Below are 14,862 nucleotides of genomic sequence, written 5' to 3'. Positions count from 1 at the left end.
GATTTTTCATGATTCTGAACAACTGGCTCCTGTCTGTTCTTCTGCAGGTCTCAGTACAGTCCAAGGAATTCATTACACCTTGGACGCTAGAGACGGAAAAACCTCTGAACTTTTAACTTACTCTATGTAGCTAAATGGGTATTTCTCAACCCTCTGCCTAAAATATAAGTTATCCACACAACTCAGCCCTGTACTCCCTCTCACAAGGGCTCTCCCCTTATTTGTGACAACAAAAACATCATCTGTTCCACTTTCCATGCTACATCCTTCTATTCTCAACTGTGATATTTCCTTTTTGAGACAGAGTCTCACTCTGTCACCTAAGCTGGAGTGCAGTGGTATGATCTCGGCTCACTGCAATCTCTGCCTCCCAGGTTCAAGCGATTCTCCTGCCTTAGCCTCCCAAGTAGCTGGGACTACAGGCGTGTGCTACCACACCTGGCTAATTTTTGTATTTTTAGTAGAGACGAGGCTTCGCCATATTGGCCAGGCTGGTCGTGAACTCCTGACCTCATGATCTGCCTGCATTGGCCTCCCAAAGTGCTGGGATTACTAGTGTGAGCCACCGCCCCCAGCCCCTCTTTTATTAACTATACTTGATTAGTATAATGCATAATTTCCCAGAACTGAAAAACTCTCAAACTCAAGTTCTCATAATTGAGGGAAAGGTTCATAAAGAGAAATCAGAGCTGAAGAATGATTATTATATCATCAGAACGTGAAGGCATTTTTTTTTTTTTTAAAAAAAAGCTCTATAAAAAAAATCTGTATCTCAAATCAGGATTTTATTTATAAACATTCTAGACCTTATGCCTTCTATTATTCTTTTAAGATCAAACTTTCCAAAAAAATAACCTTTCCACTTTCTGGTTCTGCTCTCATACTCTCCATTCACAACTTAATCCATGACAACCTTACATCGCATTCACTTTTCCATCACTGTAACCTGGATTCTGCTTCCACTCAATCACTAGCTCAGCTCATCAAGATCACCAATTATCTCACTGTTACTAAATCCAATGTCCACTTTTGGGTCCTTGATAACTTGGCAGCATTTAATACAGTTGATCAGACTTCCTTGGAACGCTTTTGTACCTTGGCTTCTTTCTATCTATCTGGCTACTCTTTCTCAGGTTTCTTTACTAATTTCTTTTTCTACCCATTAAATTCCTCAGAATTCTTTTACTCTCTTTCGCTTTAGGTGATCTTACATAACATTCTCTAAGATAAGCTACAGGCCTACAACTCCAGCCTAGATCTTTCTTTCAGATCTCAAACTTACTCCCAGACAGACAGTAACCTGGGTTTACTTGCATAGATGAGAGAATACTCTCAGAAAAGCTGACCTAGATTTCTATTTATTAGGCTAAAACCTAATCAACTGTATTATACTTTCTCTGCAAATAGACTAAACAAATTTAAAAAGCTATGGGGGGGTGGGGATGTAGCAGTAGGAGGGGGAGTGGAAATACATAAAATGGAGAATCATAGTAGCATTTAATAGTGGTGACCATCCAAGGGAGAGGGAGCCTTGGCTAAGCATACTGTACTGCTTAGCCTGCTATTCTATGTGGCCTGTGGGAATAACTGAAGCTACCTTAGTCAAGAGACAGACACCACTTAAGATCAATTAAGTCCATTCACACTGATTCCATACTCAGTAAACAGCCTTCTAAAACATGACTTCCCATGTAGTGGAACTGTAGCTAGAAGGGGATGTAAAATCTGTGGAGGTTTGTTTTGTTTCTTAAGCTGAAAGATAGAAAAACAGAGCTGAATGTAAATTCAACAAAAGTAGGTAACTGAATAAGCAAAGTGATTGAAAACAAAGAAGTTGGAGTGCAGAGCAAGAGTGGAAGGACTGGTCTTTGAAGGAAGGCAGCAATGAGCACAGATGCATAAGATGCTGGGCTACTTGCTTCTCAGTTCATCAACAAAGAATATGCTTAACAGAAAAAAAGTACCAGAACGCAAGCTCTTTACTGTATTCATACCACTCTAGGCCTTCAGCCAACAGGTCATTCTCTAATGTGAAAAATTAGCCTGTACTCTGCATTTAGAGTCAGAAATTCTCTCAAGCTACTGACAAATCTGAGAAGGAAGAAGGAGCTGATGAAAAAATAAAAAATAAAAAATTTTTAAAAGATACTGACAAATCGGGCCAGGTGCGGTGGCTCACACCTGTAATCCCAGCACTTTGGGAGGACAAGGCGGGTTGATCACCTGAGGTCAGGAGTTCGAGACCAGCCTGGCCAACCTGGTGAAACCCTGTGTCTACTAAAAATACAAAAATTAGCCGGGCATGGTGGCAGGTGCCTGTAATCCCAGCTACTCGGGAGGCTGAGGCAGGAGAATCACTTGAACCCAGGCGGCAGAGGTTGCAGTGAGCCGAGATCGCACCATTGCACTCTAACCTGGGTGACAGGGGAAATTCCATCTCAAAAAAAAAAAAAAAAAAGAAAGAAAGAATTTGAAAGAAAGAAAAAAAAGATACTGACAAATCAAGCAGCAAAATAACAACTGTCCTTAAGAAAACTTCTTTTCTTCAGGCCACAAGAATATAATGTGTGGTTCTTGTTTGGATCCTGATTCATACAAACCAACATTCAAAAAAAAAAAAAACAAAACACAGAAACAGGTAAAATCTGAGTATGAACTGGGTATTCGATTGTTACACTTAATTTTGTTAGGTGTTATGATGGCAATGTGTGAAAAAAAAAGTCCATATACTTAGAGATGCATGTGGAAGGATGCAATAGAGTAACACGAAGCCTGGGACTTGCTTTAAAATACAAAGAAAAAGGTGGATAAATGAAGCAAGTGTGGCAACTCTTGATTACCACTAAATCTTGGTAAAAGTGCATGGGAGGTTCAATCATTGTATTTTTTACTTTTCTATGTTTGACAATTTTACTAATAAAATTTTATTTATTTATTTATTTATTTATTTATTTCGAGACAAAGTCTCGCTCTTGTCGCCCAGGCTGGAGTGCAATGGTGCGATCTTGGCTCAATGCAACCTCCGCCTCCTGGATTCAAGTGATTCTCCTGCCTCAGCCTCCCAAGTAGCTAAGATTACAAGCACCTGCCACCACGCCCGGCTAATTTTTGTATTTTTAGTAGAGACAGGGTTTCACCATGTTGGCCAGGCTGGTCTCGAACCCCCGACCTCAGAGAATCCACCCAACTTGGCCTCCCAAAGTGCTGGGATTACAGGCGTGAGCCACCACGCCCAGCCTATTTTTTTTTTTTTTTTTTTGAGACAGATCCTTGCTCTGTCACCCAGGTGACACGATCTCAGCTCACTGCAACCACCACCTCTTGGGTTCAAGCGATTCTCCTGCCTCAGCCTCCTGAGTAGCTGGGATCACAGGTGCGTGTCACCATGCCTGGCTAATTTTTGTATTTTTAGTAGAGACGAGATTTCCCCATATTGGTCAGGCTGGTCTTGAACTCCTGACCTTGTGATACGCTCGTCTCGGCCTCCAAAAGTGCTGGGACTACAGGCGTGAGCCACCGCACCCGGCTGATAAAATGTTTTAAATATTTTTTGTTGCTCAGTACAGGGGAAAAAAACTTAATAGATTATTAACATACCACTGCCTGGTCATCCAAATCTTTGTGTCAGGGAGGAAAATGTCTATACAATAATGGTGTCACTCGGAAGTTCAGGTCAAAAAAAAAAAAACACACAAAAAAAATCAAAAAAAGGTGACAATGACACAAATGAGATATTTAAAAATTAACTTTTCAGAGGCCAGGTGCAGTGGCTCACGCCTATAATCCCAACACTTTGGGAGACCAAGACAGGCAGATCACTTGAGGCCAGGAGTTTGAGATCAGCCTGGGCAACATGGTGAAACTCCGTCTCTATTAAAAATCCAAAAAAATTAGCCAGGAGTGGTGGCGAACACCTGTAATCCCAGCTACTCAGGAGGCTGAGGCACAAGAATTGCTTGAACCCAAGAGGCGGAGGTTGCATGAGCTGAGATCGTACCACTGTGCTCCAGCCTGAGTGACAGAGCAAGACTGTGTCTCAAAAAAATAATTAAAAAATAAAATTAATGAAGTATAGTTTTTTAATATCCCATTCTCTCCAAAACTAAAGTCACGTCTTAGAAAGTCCCTTCACACTCTATGGCTTTGCCTCACCATCCCCACCCCCAGGCAATTTTGTAGGGGACAACTGTGGCACTGTGCTGGGAGAAAGTGAAAAAGCAGCCTTGGACACTATAGCACTTAACCAAGAAGAAAACTACAAATTATTATCAGGCAATATTTGCTTAAAAAATAAAATAGGCTGGGCGCGGTGGCTCACGCCTGTAATCTCAGCACTTTGGGAGGCCGAGGCGGGCGGATCATGATGTCAGGAGATTGAGACCATCCTGGCTAACACGGTGAAACCCCGTCTCTACCAAAAATACAAAGAATCAGCCGGGCTTGGTGGCACACGCCTGTAGTCCCAACTACTCGGGAGGCTGGGGCAGGAGAATAGCTTGAACCCAGGGGGCAGAGGTCACGCCACTGCACTCCAGCCTGGGTGACAGAGGAGACTCCATTTCAAAAAATAATAATAAATATAGAAAACTACAAATTAGTTACATAAATACACATTGTCATAATATTGTCATAACTACTTCTTTTAAGACCTTGGTAAATTACAGCTAGAGACAAGAAAGATAAATAATGTATACATTATGACTATTCTGTAAATCAAATAATGATTACCACTACTTTGAAAACGTTAATATTAGCTGCATACATTTCCATAAAGACTTCAACCGGCCGAGTGTGGTGCCTCACACCTGTAATCCCAGCACTTTGGAGGCTGAGGCGGGCGATCACCTGAGGTCAGGAATCCGAGACCAGCCTGGCCAATAGGGTGAAACCCCATCTCTACTAAAAATACAAAAATTAGCCAGGTGTGGTGGCACGCACCTGTAGTCCCGGCTACTCAGGAAGCTGAGGCAGGAGAATCATTTGAACCAGGGAGGTGGAGGTTGCAGTGAGCCGAGATTGCATTACTGCACTCCAGCCTGGGAAATAGAGGGAGACTCCATCTCAAAAAAAGAAAAAAAAAAAAGACTTCAACCTCCCTCCACTAAAACATATTTAACATAAAAAAAAAATTTTTAATCAGATCTACACTGAGACTTTATATGTATCAAGGCAAAATGGCCAACATAACAAGAGGATCTATTTATTTTGACCTATGTCATAGAGCATAACCAATTAATGAATTAAAGCAAACAGTGGGTTTATTTCTTTTACTAAATATGATCAAATATACAATCTTAACAATGACAAAGCCTCTTGGTATTCGATTCTACTTACCCCAAAGGTTTTGGCTTGTGCGTATCTAAGGAGTGCAACTGACATCTCTTATTCTTCTTACTTTTTGGAATAGCATCTATCATGTCATTTAGTTTGGACCTAATTAAAAATAAAACATATTAAGAGTTTAATTCATTTTACTTTCAAATTTTAAAATCTCTATTTACTGTCTTTGAGAGAGAAGTCTCAAAACAAAAAAAAAAAACCACTTTTCTCTATCCCCACTGTATCTACCAGTGTGCCTGGCACTCACGTATTTCAACATTGACTGCTACCTGACTCTCAGCCATCTTCCCTTGCCCAGCCAGTATGTAAATACGCCAGTTGCAGAAGCACACACCTGTAGTCCCGGCTATTTGGGAGGCCGAGGTGAAAGGATCACTTAAGCCCAAGGGTTTGAGGCCAGCCAGGGCAACATAGTGAGACCCCATGTCTTTAAAAAATATATAAAAACCTCACAAAACATTATGTAAACACAATACATCCTTGAAGAGGAGTCATCAACAGAAATTTTATGCAAATATAGAATATACACTACTACTATCCGCACCCTCCATCCAACCAATGAGCAAAGGTTGTCAATTCTACCTTTTAAATATTATCTAGAATCAGGCCTGGTGCAGTAGCTCATGCCTATAATCCCAGCACTTTGGAAGGCTGAGGTAAGAGGATCACTTGAGGCCAGGAGTTCAAAGCCAGCCTGGGTAACATAGCAAAATTTTCATCTCTACAGAAAATTTTAAAATGAGGCCAGGCATGGTGGCTCATACCTGTAATCCCAGCACTTTGGGAGACTGAGGCCAGGAGTTAGAGACCAGCCTGGCCAACATGGAGAAACCCTATTTCTACTAAAAAAAAAAATACAAAAATTAGACAGGTGTGGTGGTGCACGCCTGTAATCCCAGCTACTCGGGAGGCTGAGGCACAAGAATCACTTGAATCTGGGAGGTGGAGGTAGCAATGAGCCAAGATTGCACCACTGCACTCCAGCTTGACACAGAGTGAGACTTTGTCTCAAAAAAAAAAAAAAAAAAAATTGAATAAAAGCTAAATAAAAATTAACCAATCTAGAATCAGATCACTTCTTAGCGCCTCTACCATTATCGTCCCTGTCCAACCCACCAATCTCTAGCTTAGTCAACTGCAATAGCTGGCCTCCTAAATGGTCTCCTTGCTGCACCTTCTGGCCTTTACATTCCAGGCCTCACTCAGCAGCTACAGTGATGCTTTTAAAACATGAATCAGATTACATTATTCCTCTGTTCAAAAACACTCCGAGGCTTATTTTCCCAAGCCCAGGCACAGTAAATATCAAAAGTCCCTACCACCATCTTTAAATAGGAAAGCCTCGGGTTTACTTTTCAGACCTCTTCTTCTTTTCCTATTTATATTCACTAAATGAGACAAATTTACAGCTCTAACCCAGACCTCTCTGAATTCTATTTGGATGTCTAATCGCTATCTCAAACTTAGCACACCCAAAGATGAGCTCTGTTACATTTCTCCTCAGTCTTGTCCATCTCGGTAAATGGCAACCATTTGTCCTTTTTTTTTGAGACAGAATCTCGCTCTGTTGCCCACGCTGGACTGCAGTGGCGCGATCTTGCCTCACTGCAACCTCCGCCTCCCGGGTTCAAGCGATTCCCCTGTCTCAGCCTCCTGAGTAGCTGGGATTACAGGCGCCTGCCACCACGCCGGGCTAATTTTTGTATTTTTAGTAGAGATGGGGCTTCACCATGTTGGCCAAGCTGGTCTCAGACTCCTGACCTCTGGTGATCCACCCTCACCGACCTCCCAAAGTGCTGGGATTACAGGTGTGAGCAACCACGCAAGGCCTGTTGTCCATTCTTTACATCACAAATCTGAGAATCATCTTTGATGGCCTCCCTCACAACCGATCTATCCAAAAAATCCCATTGGCTCATTCCTCAAAATATACCCAGGATCCTTTATAACCATTTTTCACTACCTCCACAGCCATCATTCATTCTCAAAACAGACGTCAAAGTAAACCAAATTTCATCAGACTATGCCACTCTTCTGCTCAAAACCTTCCCAAAGCTTCTCACCTCACTCAGAGTAAAAACAAAAGACCTCAGCCAGGCACGGTGGCTCATGCCTATAATCCGAGCACTTTGGGAGGCCGAGGTGGGCAGATCGCCTGAGGTCAGGAGTTCAAGACCAACATGGCCAACATAGTGAAACCCTGTCTCTACTAAAAAATAAAAAAAAAAGCCAAGCGTGGTAGTGGGCACCTGTAATCCCAGCTACTTGGGAGGCTGAGGCAGGAGAATCACTTGAACCCGGGAGGCAGTGGTTGCAGTGAGCCGAGATCGCGCCATTGCACTCCAGCCTGGGCAACAATAGCAAAACTCTGTCTGAAAAAAATAAAAATATGACTGGGCCTTTTATTACCTTTTTTTTTTTTTGAAATGGAGCTTTACTCTTGTTGCCCAGGCTGGAGTGCAATGCGCGATCTCAGCTCACTGCAACTGCCGCCTCCCGGGTTCAAGAGATTCTCCTGCCTCAGCCTCCTGAGTAGCTGGGATTACAGGGATCCGCCACCACTCCTGGCTAATTTTCTGTATTTTTAGTAGAGACTCGGTTTCACCGTGTTGCCCAGGCTGGTCTTGAACTCCTGAGCTCAGGCAATCCTACTGCCTCGGCCTCCCAAAGTGTTGGGATTACAGGCGTGAGCCACCGTGCCCAGCCACTCTTCCTTTTTTCTTTTTGAAATGGAGTCTCGCTCTGTCGCCCTGGCTGGACTGCAGTGGCGTGATCTCAGCTCACTGCAACCTCTGCCTCCTGGGTTCAAGTGATTCTCCTGCCTCAGCCTCCTGAATAGCTGTGATTACAGCCACGTGCCACCATGCCCAGCTAATTTTTGTATTTTTAGTAGAGACGGGGTTTCACCACGTTGGTCAGGCTGGTCTCGAACTCCAGACCTCGTGATCTGCCTGCCTTGACCTCCCAAAGTGCTGGGATTACAGGCGTGAGCCACAGCGCCCGGCCTTATTACTCTGCTGACCCCATCTTTGATTACTGTTCCCTTCATTCATCTGGCTCCAGCCACAAGGGCTTCCTTACTATTCCTCAAACATGCCAATAAAACCCCAACCTCAGAACCTTTACACTAGCTGTTCCTTCTCTGCCTTCCCCCAGTTTTCTACAAGATTCGCTTGCTCACTTCATTCAAATCTATATTCAACGTCATTTTATCAGGGAGGCCTTCTCTGACCACCCTCCACAATAATTCTTCCCCCGCTCCATTCTCTACCTCCCTTACTGATTTTTCTAACTTATCATCCCTGACAAATTGAATATTTTCTTACTGTCTGCCTCTCCCCACATGGAGAGCAGAAACTTTACATTCACTGGTACATACAACTTACTCAATAAAATTATTAAATTAGACTCAATCTTTCCATCAAGAAAATAAGCTGCCACTGTCACCAAGCTGTTTTAAATTTTAACAAACCCGTTTTCTCCTAATTGATTATACTTACCCATGTACATAAAATAATGTATAAAGCTTCTTTGCATCAGTCATACAGCTTCCAGTTACAGACAGGACTCCCTTGGGCCCTACTGTTAGGGGTTCAAGAGCAGGATTTCCAGACTCTACAAGCTGGGCAAAGAGGCGCTCCACACTGCGACGACAACCAACACATGGGACAAGCTGAGAAAGTGCACTCAGGACTTCGCGTGATGTCACCACCATGGCAATACTTAGATCCTGTTGCTTAAGCATACCATATCACTGAAAGAGGGAAAGAAAATGAAGGAGTGTCCTTTAAAAAGACGTAAAATTATACTTTCACTACTACTGGTTCCTATCCTTGTGCAGTAAGTACAACCTGGCCAGGGTTTACCAGCTCTACCTGCAACTGAGTCAGAAAGGCAAAGTAGTCAGCCTTGTCCATGCCGTACGGAATTTGCGCCACAAACCCCCTTGCTCTAGAATCTAGGGTATATAAACAACTCTGCTTAGTATGCCAAAAAAGCAGTCCTGCATCTGGGAATGTAGGGCTCGTTCAGTGAGTATTAGGCCAGTCCTCTCACACACACAAAAAAAGCACAACACAGCTGTACCTTTTTTTTTAGTTTGTTTGTTTTTGTTTTTTGAGATGGAATCTCACTCTCTCGCCAGGCTGGAGTGCAGTAGCACAATCTCAGCTCACTGCAACCTCTGCCTCCTCGGTTCAAGCGTTTCTCCTGCCTCAGCCTCCCGAGTAGCTGGGACTACAGGTGTGCACCACCACGCCCAGCTAATTTTAGTATTTTTAGTAGAGATGGGGTTTCACCATGTTGGTAAGGATGGTCTTGATCTCTTGACCTTGTGATCCACCCGCCTCAGCCTCCCAAAGTGCTGGGATTACAGGCGTGAGCCACCACGCCTGGCCTGTTTTTTTTTGTTTTGTTTTTACAACTTTTAACAACACACTTACTATCACTATGTTTAGCTACAGGAGTCAAATTAGGATGGTAATCATGTGGAGCAGCAATTCCCAATCCAGAGGCATGAACAGATGTATTACGAATTAGTGGGAGAAAACATGGCCTATCTTCCTTATGTAGGGAAGTGAGTAACTAGCATGCTGCTGCTTATGAATTGTATCTGCTGGTTATGACAAGGTAGAAAAATAACTGACAGGTACTGTTGCAGAGAAATGAGCAAACTCTAGTAAGTAACTTCTACCTGATGAAGTTATAGTTAACTGCAGTTAACACTTTCAGATTTACCAAAAACAGATAGGAAAGTAGGATAATTCCCAAGAAGCATTTTCTCACATTTACCATTACCCTTCCATTCAAAGTTTTCTCTAAAAGTAGAAATAAGAGTCCTGAAGTAAACTAACAAGTCGTCTTCCAATATCTTAATTACAGTCAGCCCTCCATATCCATGTGTTCTACATCTGTGAATTTAACCAACCAAGAATTGAAAATATTTGACGGGAAATACTAAACACGTACAGACTTTTCTTCCTTGTCATTATTCCCTAAAGATGCAGTATAACTACTATTTACACAGCATTTACGTTGTATTAGGTACTATTAGGAATCTAAATATGCTTTAAAGTATATGGGAGGATGTGCAGAGGTTACATGCAAATATACATCTTATTTTTTCTGAGACAAGGTCTCACTCTATTGCCCAGGCTGGAGTGCAGTGATGCGATCTCAGCTGACTACAACCTCTGCCTCCTGGGCTCAAGAGATCCTCCCACCTGAGCCTACGGAGTAGCTGGGACCCCAGGCACATGCCGCCATGTCTGCCCAACTTTCTTGCATTTTCTGTAGAAACAGGGTTTTACCATGTTGCCCAGGCTGGTCTCCAACTACTGAACTCAAGCGATCCACCTGCCTTGGCCTCCCAAAGTGCTGGGATTACAGGCATGAGCCACCATGCCTAGTCCTTACTACACCATTTTCTATAAGCATTGTGGATTTTGGTTTGCATAGGGATCCTTGAACTATCCCCCACGGATACTGAGGGACCACTGTATATTGCATTTAAGCATATTTATAAAGTACTATATTTCTCAGGAATTAAACATCAGAAAGTTCATAATATAGGATTACTTTGTCTGAAGAAAACAATTACTACAGCAGAAAACCAACAAGTTTTTAATGAAAAATTATATACCTTATCTTTTAAAAACCAGGAAAGATGGCCTGGTTTTAAAATTAAAGTCTTATGGACATGTAAAATATTAACACACCACCACCAATTCTTTTTCACATGGCAATTACATAAATCAGGTAAATAACTAGGCATGCTTACTACAGCAATGGTGAAAGAGCAATTTCAGTGCAATATTAAGACCTAGAGAATCCTATATAAAATTAATACAGCTAAATTTTAAATGAGTCTTTAAAATACACATACACCATTAAAAACACTGATTGAAAAAACTATTACCTGAATGAACTGCTTTAGCTGTGCACCATTATTCTGATGTCCATCGAGATTTAACACATTGTCAGGAAATTCCATCACCATCTTAAAATGCAAACAGAACAGAGATCAATTATTTTATCCCTCTGAGAACAGGATACAGCCTACAAACTCCAGAAATAGACCCGTGAAAGCCAGATTTGCACCCATCCCTAGCCCTCCAAAAAATTTTGTTAAATCCAAGTACATGGCCCGGTGCGGTGGCTCGCACCTATAATCCCAGCACTTTGGGAGGCCGGTGGGGTGGGGGCGTGGCGGATCACCTGAGGTCGGGAGTTCGAGACCAGCCTGACCAACACGGAGAAACCCCGTCTCTACTAAATATATAAAATTAGCTGGGTTTGGTGGCGCATGCCTATAATCCTAGCTACTTGGGAGGCTGAGCCAGGAGAACCACTTGAACCTGGGAGGCGGAGGTTGCAGTGAGCCAAAATCGCATCGCTGCACTCCAGCCTGGACAAGAGTGAAACTCTGTCACAACAACAACAACAACAACAAAAAAAAATTCGAGTACACAAGACAGGTTTCCTTTTTTTTTTTTTGAGACGGAGTCTTGCTCTGTCACCTAGGCTGGAGTGCAGTGGCATGATTTCGGCTCATCACAACCTCCACCTCCTGGGTTCAAGCAATTCTCTTGCCTCAGCCTCTCGAGTAGCTGGGATTACAGGAACCCACCACCATGCCCAGCTAATTTTTGTATTTTTAGTAGAGATGGGGTTTCACCATGTTGGCCAGGCTGGTCTCGAACCCCTGACCTCAGCCTCCCAAAGTACTGGGATTACAGGCGTGAGCCACTGTGCCTGGCCAGAACAGTGCCTACCTGGCACATAGTAAATGTTTGCTCTAATTATGAACAAAAAGGGCACATTGATATACTTATTCAATTATCAAAATTCACTACCAGAGGAAGGCATATGAAATTTAAGGAGGCTTCAGTATGTCACATAATGGGAATGTGTAATTAGTACATTTTACTGATCTGTTGTCACACCAGAGATTTTAAGTAGTACCATAGTTATGTATCACTACAAGCCATTTTTACTATAAGATGTCATCAAATTAAAGCAGCATCCTGATTTCAGGTATTAAAATGTGGGGGAAAAAGATATGCCTTCAAAACAATGAAAGTAACACATGTATATCTTAACTAAAACATTGTTAAAGATCAAACCTATTGTACTAGGACAAACTGTTTCCACATTTCCACATAACAAGGACCACAAACTCCTGCAAAACCAAAGAGTGAAGTCAAGACAAAAACACCCATTTAAGGCAAAAACAAAATATCCCTACCCAGTTGAATGCGATCTTAAAAAGATCACTCCCTTCCCTAACCAGCACCAAAGACCTGCTTCTTTAATGGATGTAACCATTCCTTTCCTTCCATATTAGAGAAATTTAAAACATGCTTGTTCTAACAACAAAATGAGGCCTCATTAACAGCTAAGTCAAACGTAAGCAATAGATTTAACAGTTTTTCTTGATTTGATAACGGAGGAATATGAGATATATGAAGTAGAGAGACAAATAGATACTAAAGGATGGACTATGATGTAAATACTAACGTAATCCAGACTGCATGTACAACACAATTCAAATTTTCAGTGTGTATACTTTATCTTTCAAAAAAAAGAAAACATATTAGATGTGGCTATCTCTAGGTAGTAAGACAACTTTTTCTGTATGTGTTCCTATACTTCCCAAATGTATTACAATGCATATATACTATATATTATGGGAGGAGAAGAGTTAATGCTCCTTGCTTCCAATTCTATATTCACTATACCATGTTTAGAGACATGCTTCCATTTCAATAGCTTTTTTTTTTTTTGAGACAGAGTCTTGTTCTGTCACCCAGGCTGGAGTGCAGTGGCGCAATCTCGGCTCACTGCAACCTCCGCCTCCCAGGTTCAAGCAATTCTCCTGCCTCAGCCTCCTGAGTAGCTGGGATTACAGGCACCTGCCACCAAACATGCTTAATTTTTTGTATTTTTAGTAGAAACAGGGTTTTGCCATGTTGCCGAGGCTGGTTTCAAACTCCCGAGCTCAGGCAATCTGCCTGCCTCGGCCTCCCAAAGTGCTGGGATTACAGGCGTGAGTCACCGCGCCTGACCCATTTCAATAGCTTTTACCATTCTGAAAGTTTTTTCTTCCATACATACAGATGAAATGTCTAAATGTCAATTATCTAATTTTCAGGTTTATCAACCCTGACATCTTGTTTCTAGTTTTCCTTCTCAGTCTTCTTATTAATACCTCTAAAGGGGGGTAGCAATAAGTAATAATAAAGACACTTCATATGTATTAGACATTGTTATAAGCACTTTCATACATTAACTTTATCAACAGTACAAAGCAAAACTGAAGTCAATGGTCTAAATGCTGTAGCTATAAATGATCTGGTGAGGATGACCGAAATGAGCAAAATATCTAATGATCCATACTGCCTATTGTATTTATTCTAATTAACATGGTCTACTCAAATTTAAAAAAATAATAATAATCCTGGTATTGGAAATCCTGGTCCAGAAAACTATTATAATAAAAGCAATAAAATAGTTAATAGTTCAATTAACTCATATTTTCTGGAATCATCAAAAGGTTTAAGACACACAAAAATTTAACTGTCAAGTCATTAAAAAGGTATAAACTTTTGGAACCATGTAACTCAACAGAATATTGCAGGTCACTCCAAACCTACCATTTAAGTAACTAATATCTTGATTTATATTTTCACTTGCTTGATACAAATATACACCATTTCACCACATACCAATAGCCGTAATAAAAAATGACAATTATCTATACTGTTTAAAGATCAAAGCTATCAATTTAAGAAACAAAGAATATTCCTTATTTAACCAAATCAAAATCTCTCCAGCCTGGTTCTTAGGCAAAATCCTAAATTCTGACTCAGTATGTATTTCTATTCTGATCAACTATTTTAAAAATTGAAACGGAGATCAAAGAATATATCTAATAATACTGAGACCTGCGAGCTGATTTGTATAATTTTTTTCTTGAGACAAGGTCTCAACTCTTGTTGCCTAGGCTAGAGTGCAGTAGCTCAATCTCGACTCACTGCAGCCTCTGCCTCCCAGGTTCAAGCAATTCTCCCAAGTAGCTGGGATTACAAGCGTACCACCATGCCCAGCTAATTTTTGTATTTTTAGTAGAGACAGGATTTCACCATATTGGCCAGGCTGGTCCCGAACTCCTGACCTCAGGTGATCCACTCTCCAAGGCCTCCAAAAGTCCTGGGATTACAGGCGTGAGCCACTGCGCCCAGCCTAAAATATTTTAATTATATGGATAATACCTGATTTAGGAATTCTTTTTAAGAAGTCAATAAAGAAGCCGGTGGCTCACGCCCATAATCCCAGCACTTTGGGAGGCTGAGGCGGGTGGATCACCTGAGGTCGTGAGTTCGAGACCAGCCTGACCAACATGGAGAAACTCTGTCTGTACTAAAAATACAAAAAATTAGCCATAGTGGCACATGCCTGTAATCCTAGCTACTTGGGAGGCTGAGACAGGAGAATCACTTGAACCCGGAAGGCGGAGGTTGT

The 14,862-nt window shown here is 41.8% G+C and overlaps 2 protein-coding genes across 2 annotated transcripts in view; one reads left to right on the top strand and one right to left on the bottom strand.

Moving 5' to 3' along the window:
- LOC129047292 (unconventional myosin-XIX-like) overlaps positions 1-14,862 on the top strand; it is an 86,427-nt gene that overhangs the window by 16,961 nt on the left and 54,604 nt on the right.
- LOC100434618 (gametogenetin-binding protein 2-like) overlaps positions 1-14,862 on the bottom strand; it is a 33,978-nt gene that overhangs the window by 12,739 nt on the left and 6,377 nt on the right. The window contains 3 exon segments of the mRNA XM_063718798.1: positions 5,335-5,433; positions 8,841-9,094; positions 11,258-11,338. Of these exon segments, the coding sequence (XP_063574868.1) occupies positions 5,335-5,433; positions 8,841-9,094; positions 11,258-11,338 (434 nt within the window).

The sequence above is a fragment of the Pongo abelii genome, chromosome 19 (assembly GCF_028885655.2).
Source record: "Pongo abelii isolate AG06213 chromosome 19, NHGRI_mPonAbe1-v2.0_pri, whole genome shotgun sequence".
In the NCBI taxonomy this organism is placed as follows: domain Eukaryota; kingdom Metazoa; phylum Chordata; class Mammalia; order Primates; family Hominidae; genus Pongo; species Pongo abelii.
Note: the sequence above shows the minus strand (reverse complement) of the source record. Positions and strands in the feature narration are given on the sequence as shown.